The sequence below is a fragment of the Rhamphochromis longiceps genome, linkage group LG12 (assembly GCF_057381845.1).
Source record: "Rhamphochromis longiceps isolate RC_006_pf linkage group LG12, R_longiceps_female_GT1.1, whole genome shotgun sequence".
NCBI lineage: Eukaryota > Metazoa > Chordata > Actinopteri > Cichliformes > Cichlidae > Rhamphochromis > Rhamphochromis longiceps.
Genome location: NC_140568.1, coordinates 33,858,863 through 33,874,299, shown reverse-complemented (window position 1 = coordinate 33,874,299; position 15,437 = coordinate 33,858,863). Strand labels below are relative to the sequence as shown.

The following is a 15,437-nucleotide window of genomic DNA, read 5'->3' as shown; positions in this document are numbered from 1 at the left end:
ATCTCCTGCTCTCTCCAGCAGCCTTTCATACCGGATGGACAGGAACCTCCTGAAGTTTGAGAGGTCATTAAAGTTGTCCCTGAGACAAAGAGAGAGGAAGCTATAATGACTTTCTATTTTTTACAGTACCATTAACTCAAGAATGCTCAAAGAAAGTCTAACAGAGACTAAATGGGCATACATTTTTGTTTTATTTTTAAGATCCCTGAGACTTTATCAGCAGTGTCTCCTGTCATTTTTGTATATGTAAACAAGTCGTCTAAAATTTGTGTAATACCTGCTCAGTAAAAATCTTGTTTGTTGTTTGGAAAAAACAGTGCTTTCACTGTTTTTATATCAACGTAAGGTTTACCTAATCGTGTATGAACTTATATATAATATACTCTAATGCAATTTTTTAACAAAATATTGGTGTGTGTACTCTGGTGGCACGGTAGTTAACCTTACAGCAAGAAGGTCCTGGGTTTAAATCCAGCCTGAAGCCTTTCTGTATGGAGTGTGTATGTTCTCCCTGTCTCTGTGTAAGCACTCTGTCTTCCTCTCACAGTCCAAAGACATGCATGGAGTCAGATTAATTGGTAATTTTAAATTGCCTGTAGGTGTGAATATGTCTCTATGTGTTAGCCCTGCAACAGACTGATGACCTGTACAGGGTGTACCAAAAGCCTTGCTCTGTGGCAGCTGGGAAAAGCTTCAGCCTGAATTGGATTTGTGGAAGAAAAGGGATGGATGGACACGCCATTACTCACCAATCAGACAAACAGGATCTTGGCAGACTAAAGGACTGAGATAGCCAGAAGCAAAAAAGTCCAAAATACATTACCCGTGCTGTTTGTATTATGTGGTAACAAAATTATTCTCCTTCATTAGAAACAGATAATAAAAACCTTCCTGCTAAAACAGTTTCTTATGGAAAAGTTCAATTTAATGAGCCAGGCAGCTTATTAAACTGAGTAATGATCAAGACAAGTGGACAAATTTCCAGAAGATATCAGCAGAACAAAATGGATTATCACCATAAAACCAAGAAATGCCTCATGCTTGGCAAAATCATCCTTTTACAAAGAGAGGTCCTATTATTAGAACATAGTATTGGTATAATAACATGTTTTTTTGCCTTTAGTAAAACAAATTGTCTAACAATCTACATTATTTGTTGAAATATCATTTATTCATACTTCTCCGTTTATGGAAAAAAGTGAAAAGCTGCTACCATAACATATACATCCTGAATGAACTATGATAGGGTTGTTGGTGCCACAGTAGGAAGTGACGGACAAGTCAGGCTTGACATCTGAATTATCCTGGACAATGCACAGAGTTCATTAAAAAAGAAGCACCTCAGTCATGAAAGTTCAATCCACCACCATATGTTATTGTTCCCATCTCAAATATGTAGTACAACACCAGTGTATGGATGCACACCTATTAACATAGCATTTTAAACATTAAAGTAATTAGAACACTTCAAAAGCATCCACATGTGCATTTCCCAAGTTAGAGTTCTTCACAGTGCGGCCAGAATTATGTCTTTATCTTATCCTTTATGAAAGTGTTGAGCTGTTAGTCTCTCCTCCATGCTGACTGTCCAGTAACACTCCATGGATGTTCTGAAGGACAGTGAGAGAATACTCAGTGAGAATACATTTGCACATTATGTTAAATATACAGTTGAGTTTACAGCCATCATCATTTTGGGCATTTAATGATTTCTTTAAAGTGTTCTTTTTCCAGGGCAGATGACGTTTCTGCCAAGAAAAGTTGTCAAATATCCAGCCAGAATTATGTCAGAAGCTTGTTGATGGTAATCAAAAGCATTTGGTCATTTGGTCAAGGTGCAACTTGCTAAGCGAAAAATAGGAAAAGTAGGCATGACTTCTACACATGACTCAGTGTAGGAGAGGACAAAGGTTATGCAATGTTGGACTCTCACTGAAGCCATGGGTCAGAGTAAAAAAACAAACTATGATCAATACTGGTAAGTCAGTAAGTAGAAACTTACCACAAGCTGGTGGTGTGTACAACTCTCCATCAGCGACAGAACAGAAGGATGCTGAGAGAGAATGGAAAAAGGGACATGGTCCTCAGGATCATATCCCAGCTCTCTGAATACTTCCACCAGGTTCTGCAGGCCAGCAGACAGTAATAGTATTATCATTAGAGAAGTGCTTAGTGTTATGGTTAATATTTATGCTCATGGTCATGATACGCTTTGTTATCATTGCTCCTAATGGCTCCTAATCCTGTCCTTGGAAATGCATCTGTTCTTCAGTTCTGCTATTACACACATACAACAACTAACAGTTTGTTATACTGGAGATTTTCTTCAGGGGTCCATCTTATTTTGACAGCACCTCAATCATAGTACCATTAAAAGACTAAACATAGTGCCTGGAAGGTAACAAGTGTGTGATCTTGTAAGACTTACAAAAATTACAAAGCCTTGCTGAGATAAGACCTCACCTATTTTTCTACATTTATTCATTTTCCAAATTAATCTAATCCTTCATTTATTTTAGTTGTAATTTTTATTTATTAAATTTACTAAATGCTCAGTTTTAGCTCTCATAGGCATCCATACCGCAGTGTGCTCCTTCTGATTCGGGCTGCCGGAGGGAACGTGGCTTTTGTCTTCCATCTTAGTGATTTTGTGGCAGATGACAGAAAGGAGAGCAGGGATCGACACTTCCTGCTCATCCTCCAAAATGCTTGATGCACTGAGAGCCCCTTCTTCCTTGTAGTCAAGTTCAGAGGAGGAGAGGTCTGCATTCTCTTCTATGATGGGCATAGACTGAATACACAACCCACAATGATAATGTGAAATGCAATGCAGTGATTTTGCATGATACTTTTCCTTTTACATACTCACTTTGACAAGATGGCTCAGTGAGAAATGCGTGAGTTTTTGACCAAGGACCACGCTAAGTGCTCGGATGAAGCCCTGTGTGGGGTTGGGGTCTGCAGCAAAGTACTTCAGCATGGACACATAATCCAATCGAGAGGGCGAGAAGGAGTGGTCTGCAAACATGTGGAAAAAGAACTGAGGAAAGAAAAAAGACCACATTTTACAGTTAATTCATTTATTAACTGCAGCTCATTTAACCTGAAAAAAGATGGAGAATTAGAAAATGATCAGAATGACTGGATCCACTCCCTTTTGTGTTGTAGGTTAATGATTTTTACAATATGGAAATGAACAAAATGGCATTTTTATTGTAACATTTCAAAAGCTGGAAAATGCTCTATAGCACCGTTGATGTTTTTACACTTTGTGGGGTTTTTTTGTCTTTTTTTTTTTCATTTATGTTGATTGTGCACTACGCCCATCTAAATTTACCACTGTGGCAGTGAAACAACCCAACCAAGTTTTTAGGCTTGATAGGAAGTCACCTTGCGAAGGTTGGCCAGACGCACATAAGGTACAGGCTCAGAGGGGTCCTCGGGAACAGTCTGGACACTTTCAGTGGAGAACCACAACTCTGTCTGATGACAAAGAGGCAGGAAAGCTACTTAATCACTTCCTTTTAGGGAGGTATGTATTTCATTTTATACTCTACCAAATACATAATACAGTCTAAATGTGATATTATAACTCAAACCAAGGCCTGATCACGGAACAAGAAGGGTCATAGAAAGTGTGAGGGTAGCTTTATCTAGAGTAGAATGATTTAATGTGATTTTTAAAAAATCTGTTAAAATGTTACAGTTAACAAAGCAACAAATGGACTTACTCTCAAGTAGTTCTCCTCATTTATATAGCCTGTGTCACCAGTATCTGCTGCCTTGAACTGTTGTAGCACATCCAGCAGCTGACTTAACAAAGGAAATGGCCAAGGAAGAGCAGCACTGAGCAGAAACCGACGCCAGTCTACCAGCTCATAGCTGTCCGTCAATGAAGACACAATCTCCATCAACTGGGAACAGAACAGACAATAACACTGTTTGCAAAATCTGCATAATATGACAGAACAACATGAGGCAGAAATGTTTTGCAGTCTTTAAACCACACTGTCACATATTATTACTCAACTCTAAAAGTTTCTGTACCTGCGATTCACTTTTGTCCATCCAGGGCTCAGGCAAGGTGTCTTTGCCCATGTTAGTAGTTATGATATCTTTGAGCAAACTGAAGAACCCAGACGTAGACATGAAGCCTTAAAGTCAGCAGGGAGGAGAAGTAAATAATGGATTAACTGACAGACATTACTGTAGAATTAATTGCTCCACACCAGAGCTTGTCTCTCCAATTTGCACCTGATGGAGAAATGCTGTATAGCTGCTGGTACAGTAACTCTAGCTGAGCTATGGTTGGGGTGGACCTCATGGGTTTCTCCAAAGGAGGTGGACGGGGAGGGGGAAGTGGGCTAGCAACCACACGGCAGTCTCCATTCAGATAGAAGTCAGAACACTCCTGATGAATAGAATATGGAAAATGATGGAAGTGTCAGATTCTTCTGGAATAATTTATTAAAATGTGATATATATATATATATATATATATATATATATATATATATATATATATATATATATATATATATATATATATATAAGAAAGAAGTCATTACTTACCAACACCAGCTCATTCTTCAACTTAGCACCAGTCTCTATATGGTGGTGAACCACTTCTGTTAATTGGTCAATGCTAAAGAAAAGAAGAAAGACTCATAAAATATGAAGAATTTCTTTTATGCCATTTATGACAGAAAATCTCTCTGATTCAAAAATAGTGTATAAAAAGTTGACCATTAGTATAACATTTATCTTAGTGGCAAAAGCACCTATTGACATACATGTATAGCATTATGGTAACAATGACATACTAAAATCATTTGTCGCACAATAAATAAAAATTACATCAAGGGGCAAACGTGTGGTGATACCCTTTGCAAATTGTGAGGCTTAGATAATGCAATTACACTGATAGGTTACTAGATCTGAAGACTTTCAAGCTGATGCTCACACTGTACCATACCTCTTCATTTCTGCAAGATAGCGTTCGTGTAGCCACTTCTCCATGTTGCCAAAAATCTCTTCTACTGTGCTTTGCAGAGACTGTACCATCACCAGACCATGAGCTTTCACCAGTGCAATGCGGGCCTTTACCGCATCCTCTAGAAAGCAGGCACATGCACACAAACAACCATATATACATCAACACATCTGCATGTATGTGCACAACTCAAAATGCATAAATAGATGGATATAAGAGGCAGAGAGAGAAACCACTTAGTGTGTGTGTGTGTGTGTGTGTGTCTGTGTGTGTGTGTGTATACCCTCATGAGTTACTGCAGCTGAATATTCTCCGTGCAATTTTTCTCTAACTTTAGGATTATAAGACTTCTCTGAGTTTCTCTCCTCGGCTGTTGCCTGGCTGGGTGTCTGTGGTAGGGATGACTGATCTGGAGCAACAAAATGAACAGTGAAAGTTGTGTGGGCACCACTATGACTTTATTAATAATCTACATGAGACATGCCTTTTTTGGATGACTCCTTTTGTTTGTTGGTTTTATTTTCACTTGTGGAGGCTTTCTCCTTTTCTTTCTCTGGTAGTTTCTCGTCCTGCTCTTTTATCTCCGACCGGTCTGTTTCTCCTGACACCTATAGAAATATATAATCCATTCCATTCAGAAATCAAGTATATACTTCCATAAAAATACCTCCATGAATTTTTTTTAGGAATATACATAGACCATTACCAGATTGCTGATAGCTGTGAGTGCTTCCTCATAGCCAGATATCAGTTTTTCGTGTGGTGGCTAGTATATTTAAAAAAAATTTTTTTAAAGTGAAATGGTCAATAACATCAACATTTTTATGTAAGTTAAGGTACAAATTCACAAACCGCATCTAAAATCCATTAACATTAGCAAGATGTGTCTATGTGTGTGTGTGTGTGTGTGTGTGTACGCTGAAAAATAAAGGGCACATAAAGAGAGACAGGAAATCTGACTTGAACAGGTTCTGGCTGATCTTGGCCTTTTGTCTTGGAGACCCTTCCAGAGGCTCCAGGATGTCTGGTGAGTGGAGTACTAAAGAAAAAAACAAAACAAAACAGGGAAGTGTTTCTATGACTGAACAACAAACAATGAAAACCAGTGCAAGTGTGCTTCTCCCTTACAAATGTAACTTCTTCTTGTCCTCTCCTTCATCCAGATTGCACAAACTTGATCCTGGTGGTTCACTACTGATGAAACAAAAACTTTCTGTGCTCATTATGTGTAAATATTTAGCATCCTATCATTTCACTAATTAATATGTATTAATATGTCTGAGCGGCTAATAATAATATCCGTCTTGCCTCTCATCCTGATCCTTATTTTCTGTGTTTTCCATTAAAGGAACATAAAAAAAAGTTGAGAGTGGTTTGGGAAGCATCTGTCCACACATGCTTAAATAGTAGACCCTGAGAATACAGAGCGTCTCCTGGAAGCGGTTCAACTCCACCTACACAGCATTAACAATCAAAGATTATGGTGATATTTAAGAAACATTTTATGTAAGAGACATAGCCAAAACAAAAACTACAATGTTACCTGCGTAAGTATAGAGTGGTGGTTGACGAGAACAACAATGTGCTCCTCCAACCAACCATCACTCATGAGAGAAGCCCTCTCTTGCTCATCCTGCTCCTTACGCTTGTCAGTAATGTCCCACAAACGTTCACGTAGCTCCTGTATGCCCGCAAATCATTAAATCATAAATATATGTTTTTTTTATTTTAAGTTTATTTCATTGGTTTTTAATACAAATTTCATGATTTTAGGAATATTTGTTTTGTTTTGTATTGTAAAGTCTTACATCCAATCTCAGATGTAGCTCTTCTTTGGTATCCTCATCTTCTTTCATATCATCGGGTATGCTGTTGAAGTTCTTCTGCCATTGAGACACTAACTCCTGCTTTAAGTCTGGGCGCCCCAAATAATGTTTGTAATGCTCTCTGCAGACACCAAAAACCAAAGAATGCACATTAATAAATTAATATAGCACCAGTTTTCATAAATGATTGTTTTCAATGAAAATTCATCTTTTATTTGTAAAACATTTCTGACCTATAGGTTTAAACAAAGGCTTGGCAGAATACCTGATATTAAACAGGTGATGGTTGATAACAGAGCGTTGCAAGCGCAGCTCTTGCATCACCGTCTTTACACCGTCTACATAAGAATCGCACAATGTGTCCCAGTATGAGCACAGGTACTCTGGGATCTCCTAGACAGGATCAAATGGAAGTATGAGAGGACAGAGTAAAAAAAGACAAAACCAAACAAAATACTCTTTAATGCAGCAGAAGATATATAGCAACGAATTTCATCTAATAAATCTCATTAACTCTGAAACTGCTCATGGACTAAATTGTGTAATAAAGCCTCCCTATAGTTACCTCCAGGGAGTCATATCCGCTAACTAACAAAACTAAATCTTTCAGGGAAGACAACAAATGTATACAGGGTCGTATCATACTGGAGGAAGTGGCTCATCCACATAGAGCTGGACAGATGATCGGAGGCAGAAAGACTTAGACTTAGGTGAGTTTTTGGGGGCTCCTTGACAGCTAACACTGCACACTGAGGATAGTGATGCACTCCTACTGGGCCCTTTTGAGAAAGCAAGAAAAAATATGTAAATAATCACAAATTAGTGCCAAACCACCCTAATATACTTATTTGTCAAAAATATCAAATGACCTAAAACAAGTCAGTGAAAAGACACACATAATTGTTTAAATTAGCAGAATACTGAGCAAGTCACCTCTGAGACTTTGGACCTCTTCCTCTTTAAGGCTGGAGCAGGACTCTGTGGGCTCAATAGTTTCTTCAGTGAGAGCTGTAGGCTGGTCTACACCTGAAGGTACACTTGAAGAGGACAACTTGGGAGCTTTTGCACTGTCTAGTACGGCATTTTCAACAGGAGGACTGGAAAAAGCTGATAAGAGAATATGTCATAATTTTGAAAGTAAATGCTATGAAGAAGTGATCTACAACACTTAGTTTACTATATAAATAAAAGTACTGTAGCTAATCCTGGAAGCATAGGCAAGGACGATGACAATCCAAGTTCACTAAATTGAGCTGAATTACAAAACTCCAACCACTCACCTCCCTGTGTTTTCAACATAGCTTGATGCAGGATAGACTCCACCCTACTGTAAAGCTCCTGAACGTCTACATCTGCATCAACACGGACCAAAATGTTTTGCTTTTCGCCAAACCATTTCTCCAGTTTTGGCAAGGTATCCTGAAAAGCTGTTATCCTGAAGGGAAGAAATCATGTTGGATATTAACAGACACAGAACAAAGGTTATTCCTTCAAATTAAGCTTCCTATTTTCTTCCTATTTTCTTCTTTTGTACCTGTGTCCAATCTGTGCCAGATACACATTCTTGTCTGCATGCTGGGAGGTTCTAGGAGCATCGTCCAGATCTGCACAACATAAACATTACACTAAGATTTAACTTGTTTCATGTAAACACAGCCTAACAGTTAATATTTGGGTGAATCTTAATATACATTTTTAAGCTCCTAAGAGTTTATCAAACCCATTTTAGTGTATCCACGACTGATTGCATGCTCATCAGGGATATCCAGGAGCAAAACCAGGTCCAGCACAGGTGCAGGGGGTGGTGGAGGTTTTGGTGGATTGGGATCTTTAGCAAGGTTCTTGCTGCTATTTACAACTTCCTTTTCTAAGGATACATCTCCACCAAGGGCTTTCTCTAGAAGATGTGCCTGAGCGATGTCAAATGGGAATCCATCCAGAATCCAACCTGACTGAGATGGAAGCTGACTAATGCAGACACAATAATTATTTCACTATGTAGAGCATGATTTGTTGTTCATTTAGTATATGAATATTTGGATTTCTATTACCAACATGACATTTACTGGTAAAATTAAGACAATGGCCTCAACATTTCTCACCTGATCGCCTCTACTATAATGTCCACTAACAGCTCATTAGGGATAGTGTTCCCTTTCCTCAGCTCTTTTTCCACAGCAGCTCCTTGTATGGCTCGCTTCGAAAGCTGGAAAAGTAAGAAAAGCTTTTACCCAAATTCCAAATCATTCGATTTTCCAAATATATATTTGTTTTTTTTTTAACAACAAAGATCAAAAACAATTTCCCTCAGGCAGATTGGTGTTATAAAATGGATACAGGCTGTTACGTAGTATAAGTAAATAGAAAAATGATAAGTAAATTCAAAGATGATAAATACAACACATACAGTACACACACAGCACTTACTGTTGCATTACCAGCTCTATTTTCTTCTTGGTTTTCAAGATCTGGAAAAAGATGAAAAAAGAAGTGATGATAACCGCTTTGTGTACTAAGCAAAGAAACACACCATTGTGTATAATACAAAACAGAGTAGAATAAAATCATTAGACCTTCAGTAACCCACCAGATTTCACTGATGTGTTTGCGAGAGGTTGCTCATTGTCTTCCTCACGCTGCTGCGCTGTGCCCTGTTAATTTTGTCCAAAATAATTGTTTGAAATGACAGCAGAAATAACTGAAATGTTTGCCGTGAAAAATCTTTTAAAGTCTATTTATAATAACAATGGATGCTACTAAAGTTACAGTACTCATTTTACTGTCTCTAACTAACCTTCTCTCCGTTCTTGTGAGCATTCAGTGCCTCTTCAATCAAAGTATCAGTCGATAAGACGTAGATGCCATGTGCTGAAGCAGAAACAATACATACAGTGACAACTAACCATGCAATTATATCCAATATCCATTTATAATACAAGTATAATATAAGTAAAGATTTAAGTGGAGATTAACTTTGTGTTTGTATATGCATTTCTTATATCATGCCTTCAGCAATCTTGGACAGGCAGGTGGTCTTGCCAGAGCAAAACTTTCCAAGGACACAGGCCTTAAGGATAAAGTGTGGAAATAGGGATGATGATGGTTCAGTGATGGGTGGATCAACAACGTTCCTCAGTCGTTGGACAATGTACCCAAGAATATCATTGTTGGTCACGGGTAATTTCACTTCCACAGCTTCCTCTGGCCATCCCCACTCACCCATCATATTCTGACAAACGTATGTCAAAGACAAAGAGGACCTTAGGCATTCAGACAGCATCGGGTACTTGAATTTAGATACACACTTCTTCAATGTCAAAAATGTAGCTCAATCGCTCAATCAATGCCACTTTTTATTCTAAATAAAGTTACCTCGTCAACAAAAGTTAGCTAAGGGCAGGCAAATGTGCATACAAAATATGTTTGAAACACTGCATTCATATTTCAAACTCACAGTGTATTCATCATAGTCCTGGTTGTTGAGTATCTCCTGCTTCTGAAGCTCTATAGTGTCTAGTGGTTCACGGAACCCAAACCCTGGCTGGCGGTCCTTTACTGGCTCATAAAGTGGAAGACCACTGAACAGCAATTCCTTCCACTCTCTCATCAGCTTCTCTGGAATCCGACTGGACATCATAGCAGAAAATGACAGGAGGCAAAGCTTGAATTCTGAGGTTGGATATGGACTATAAATCTGAACAATCTCCAGTCTCTTAATTCAACCGTAATACGTTTCTTAATGTTGTCTAAATGTATTCATTTAGTCAATCAATGTTCACTGAGGTGGAAAATGCTGTAAATAAACTCTGCAGGGATGCTTAATCTGGTCATGAGTAGGAGCGCTGACACAGGACATGAGACATGTAAAACCTAGTATAACATACATACAGCATTGCAGATAGACGGATAGATCAAAAAAAGCAAATATGGGGCATGATGAGCATGAGAAAAGACAGTCTGGACATTTACATGGCCCGATTTTATTTGACCACTGGTCAGTTGTACAATGACAGTTTCCAATATTGGTATTTTTTCACAGGTTTGAACTCACATCAGCATTTGCACCATACTGTGCAGTGCTTTAGCATTAACATTAAAAACAACTTTCAGTTAGATTTCAGTTTGTCAGTACTTTCCTAAAATATTTTCTATTTTGTTTTTGAGTAAAAAGAAACTAAAATAAAATATAATCTATATTTTAAAAAGTGCCCAAATTATTTCAGTTACTTTTTCAGAAAAAAATGTGTTCTAATTTAAACAAATTAAATCTGTATATAGAGCAGAGTACGTGCTCTTTTCACCCTTAGTCCAATTATTCACATCATGAAGTTGCCAATGTAAAAATATTTCTGCAACTTATTAGTGGTACCCTCTGAAAACATACATAACACATTTTTGAATTTTCACACATTTATCAAATGACCAAGAGGTCTGTTTTGAAACCAAACACCATTTGCTGCATTTATACTTCATCTTTACAAAGCAACTATGTTACGTACTTTCCATTGAGCAGTCGATATTCTCCAACCTTTGTGGCCAAGTCCATTATCTGCTCCAAAATGCCCCTGCAGTTCTCAAAATGCTTCTTATATTTCCTTTGAGTTCTCTCAACAGCAATCCTGTTACAGAATTCAAGCTCCTTTTTGATCTCTTCTGCACGATCCAACTTAGCCTGCTGAGCCAGAGCCTATATGAGACCCCAGTCAGAAAGAGGGAATCAATGGAGAAGGTATAAAGGTTCCTGCTAATCACCAGTGTTTTTAAGAAATTAGGGAAGATGCTAAATATTACATTTCATCATTTACTGCATAAAATTTAGTACTAAGTTTTATTCACAAAGAGTTCTGAAGACAAAGACAAAAAATAACAAAAAGGAGAATTTATCACTACTACTGCCTAGTGCACAAAAAGGCACAAAAAGACCCTATAAGAGATTCTGTGTACATTTAATTATATGATTTTATACATTTCTTCTGTAAATAACAGCTGAATTTGAAAAATGTTTTCACAAAATTCTCCTCTGATGTTGCCTGAGAAATTAAATTAGTGATAAAACCAGCACAAAATGGTGACAACATACAAAATATTTGACATTTAGTTAAGTGACTCTATGTTCGTGCCACTGTCATCAAATCCCATAAAAACTATTAAAAAAAAACAGTAATTAAAGTATTTAGCATTGTTGTGTATTCATCGTTTATTCGTCTGTGCCACAGTACTCCACCCCCATACTGTTTCATCATATCTGCTTTTTGTCTTTTATTGGGATTTGTTGACAATTAAACTTATAATGTTATAAAGTGATAACAGTTAACCTGTAAATCTATACCACTGCTAATAATTATACGCTAATAAAAAAGCTATATTTTCACACTGAAACCATAGTGAACCATGAACATCACTAATTTGTTTTCCACTAAATCTGTCATCTGTAGTGTATCTGTGACCACTGAATGGACATGATTCATACACTCTTAGTATATCCTTTATCTATACCTCTCAAGTCCATCTGTTTCTCTTCAAGATAACAAATTCTATTGATGCAATACAACCTGTGTAAATCTGGCCTTTTATTTTTATCCCTACTCGACAATTGATACTATTACTGACCAAGCCTAATACAAAACAACAGCAGTGAGACATCCCTCCTCATATATCATCCTATCTCACCGCCTCCCTGTCCAGAGCTTCCTGGAAGTCTCTCTCTCTCCGCTGCTGGTACTGCTGTTCTCTGAACAGGCGGTTCTCTCGGATGACCTCCTTCTGCATACGTATCTGAAGTAGCTGGGTTGCCAAACGCTGCTCCTGCTGAGTCTGACGTGTCAGTCGCTTCACCAGTTGCTCCTCTCGTCGTGCCTCCTGAAGGGTGGGGAAGAGGAGGCTAATTAGCTGATTTGGGGGTTAAAATGACAAATGACAGTCAAATAACAGACTATTTGAGGTCAAAGAAAATAGGAGGGATGGAAAAACATTTGAGAACCACTGGATTTTTTAAGTATATCTAACAAAGGCTATTAATATTTCTAAGCGAGATGTTTCACCTCCTGAGCTTCATGGACCTTGAGCTGCTCCACCAGGAATCTGTCTTGTCTTTTCTCTCTCTCCTTGCAAGCTATAGCATTTTCCTCCAGCCTCTTTCGGATTTCTTGTATGTATCTGTTGCTGGACTGTAACATCACCTTATTTCCACGTCCAAGCAAATCACGGCCCTGACTGCTGCTACCAAGGGAAAAATCTATGGGGGACTGACGACTAAAAATAGAAAGAAAGAAAAAAACATATGTAAAAAGTTATATGGTAGCAAAGATTTAAGAGTGGAACAAATGTCCATTAAAACAGACATTTAAAAATATGCTTAGTTCATAAATAAAATATTTTCCTTTTCTCTTACCTTGATGATAACCCAGCAGTAATTACCATCTTCCTGTTTGTCTCAAACTGGACTATTTCAGTCTGGACTATCTATGTGAACAAAACACAATAACACCCAAGAGACAACAGACCAAAAATGAAATTTCCTCTATGGGTTAGGAAATTATTACAGCATTTTTAGCTCTATCACACCTGTGCTTGCCGTTCTTTGCGCTTCTGCTGCTGCTGTCTCTTCTTTAGGCTGAGTTGTGAAATGTATGGAGGTGGCTTAGGCACCTGCATATAAGTGGTCTGGTTAAAAGTCATGCCTTTGTGCTTCTGATGAAATGCCTGCAACTGCAACATACACAGTTCAGAGTAGTAAGTATCTCAAACTTTATTTATTGCAATAGCATAATATAAGATAATGTAAGAAAGGAAAGGGGTTTTAGTTATAGACCAATTTAAGTAAGCTAATATTCTATTTAATCTTCCAGCACCTTGTCAATATTCTTCAGTCTTTTCTCATCCTGGACTTTGACTTGTCTCTTCTGCTCGATCGGAGGGGTCACCACAAACTGCTGGAATTTCTCCTCATAGTGCTGGGAAATTTTCTGAAGTTTCAATTCTGTATCACGTTTCACCACCTGACGCAGTCGCTATGTGAAAGGAAAAAACACTTGAAAATACACCTAAGGGCCCAAATCATGATTTCATTTTTCATTATTCGTAAAAAGCAAAACATTTTTAAACTCTAAATATGTTTCTTACCGATCAAAACAAACCTGCTTCAAAAGGAAAAAAGCCTCTAATAAGCACATACAAAACTCAACAAACAGCCCTCTTACGTCAGAATAGATCTGATGCTCCTTTTTGTGCAGGCTTGCACATCCTGCTGGCTGCATAATTTCCATCATTGTCCCACTAATTTCTGCTTTCCTGTTCTTCTCAAGTGAGACATAGAGTTGGTATAGGAGGCGTGTGGCAGCCCCCTGCTTCTCCTGAATTAGGTCTTGGGCTGTGTTTATGTCGAAGGAGATCCCAAGTAATTGGAGAGTAGGCTCAAGGCGGGTAAAATTATTCAGTTTGGAGACAGAGGTGCTAAAACGAAAGGTGTGATTTACACTTATTATGAACACCTTAAATGAACTGCAGAATTAAGCACCTGTAGCTAAGAGACAGAAAAAGGGGCAACTTACTCTTTCTTCATAAACATATTGAAATCGTTTTGCAGCTGATATTTATGCAAAACTTCCCCCATTAGGTAACCACTGGCGAAATCTTTGGCAATGGTCTTTGGCTCTGTAGAGATGAACATTTAGTCATTTACCCAAACAAAGACTGGTATAATATATTTTGAGCAGTCCAGACAAACTATTGGCTTAATGAGTTAACGTGTTGATGAGTATTGTGTATTAACTTTGAAATAATATCCCTTGGATTGTTGACTTTATAGATGGACTAGCCCTTTGTCTTTTTAGCGTCCAGGAGCTAATAACAACATCTATACCGAACTTTAGCTTCATTAAGCTAGCAGCTAGTTCGTTGGACAAACTTACCTACAGCCTTTGACAGCTGGAGCTCCTGGTTCAGCCACCGGCACAATATATCCGACATCGTACTTTTTCAGCTCTTACATTTATACTCAGACAACACACCACCTAACGCTACTAAGACTATGACATTTTAGCCCCAGGATAACGTCAGAAAAAACAGCGGAGCATATCCCACTGGTACACCGTTGCCATGGCGCCCTATCAACATTACCGCTGGCGTTATTAGAATGCCTCAGTATAGCTTACCCTGGATCAGTTTTTATTTCACAAACAAGTGTAATTAAAAACTAGAATTAATAACTGCTAACCGATCCAGAACCTGTGCTACTTAATACTAAAGGGACAAAAGTATTTTTAGCTACACAACCATCATCAGACATTAAAGTAAAATAATAATTTGTAATGGGGACTTAATAGCACACTGGGCACGTTGATTATGGTTAAAATGTTTATTAAAAAAAATATGGAAAAAAAGAACCACGCCGACAAACTAACAGCCAGACAAGTCATTTTATTGCATTGAAACAAATAGTATACAATTTTGTGTTAGTAGTGTTAACATTTATTTTTTCCACTCGGACAAAATGTAGTGTTTTCATTCAATAAAATGAACGGATAAAATAATCTGCTAGATATCACGAATTTAAGAACAATTTCCTGAAATAAGGTACTTTTTTTTTTAAATGCACAATACTTTCAGTCCTGTTGTCA

General features: G+C 37.9%; 1 protein-coding gene across 1 annotated transcript; it reads right to left on the bottom strand.

The window, feature by feature from the left end:
- Window positions 1-288: 288 nt before the first annotated feature.
- spef2 (sperm flagellar and cilia associated 2) lies at window positions 289-14,915 on the bottom strand. The gene is made up of 39 exons (XM_085425947.1): window positions 14,730-14,915; window positions 14,370-14,472; window positions 14,019-14,271; window positions 13,671-13,829; window positions 13,384-13,527; window positions 13,211-13,281; window positions 12,861-13,071; window positions 12,490-12,678; window positions 11,319-11,506; window positions 10,274-10,445; window positions 9,826-10,048; window positions 9,614-9,687; window positions 9,407-9,470; window positions 9,247-9,287; window positions 8,922-9,025; window positions 8,540-8,787; window positions 8,354-8,423; window positions 8,100-8,254; window positions 7,753-7,926; window positions 7,465-7,598; window positions 7,085-7,212; window positions 6,802-6,940; window positions 6,537-6,674; window positions 6,302-6,447; window positions 6,122-6,187; window positions 5,954-6,032; window positions 5,700-5,759; window positions 5,478-5,601; window positions 5,277-5,402; window positions 4,976-5,114; window positions 4,573-4,645; window positions 4,255-4,411; window positions 4,048-4,154; window positions 3,732-3,914; window positions 3,391-3,483; window positions 2,870-3,040; window positions 2,582-2,791; window positions 2,003-2,125; window positions 289-1,610 (listed from the first exon to the last, which is right to left on the bottom strand). Exons 1-39 carry the CDS (start codon window positions 14,785-14,787, stop codon window positions 1,545-1,547), a joined length of 5,163 nt encoding a protein of 1,720 aa, XP_085282073.1. The 5' UTR covers window positions 14,788-14,915; the 3' UTR covers window positions 289-1,544.
- Between the last annotated feature and the right edge of the window lie 522 nt (window positions 14,916-15,437).

Excerpts from the sequence above, each read along its gene's own strand:
- spef2 (XM_085425947.1), bottom strand. The coding sequence starts at position 14,787 with ATGTCGGATATATTGTGCCGGTGGCTGAACCAGGAGCTCCAGCTGTCA. Across the intron at positions 13,072-13,210 it reads ACTGCTGGGTTATCATCAAG|TCGTCAGTCCCCCATAGATT; the intron begins GTAAGAGAAAAG and ends TTCTATTTTTAG. Across the intron at positions 6,941-7,084 it reads CATCACCTGTTTAATATCAG|AGAGCATTACAAACATTATT; the intron begins GTATTCTGCCAA and ends TGGTGTCTGCAG.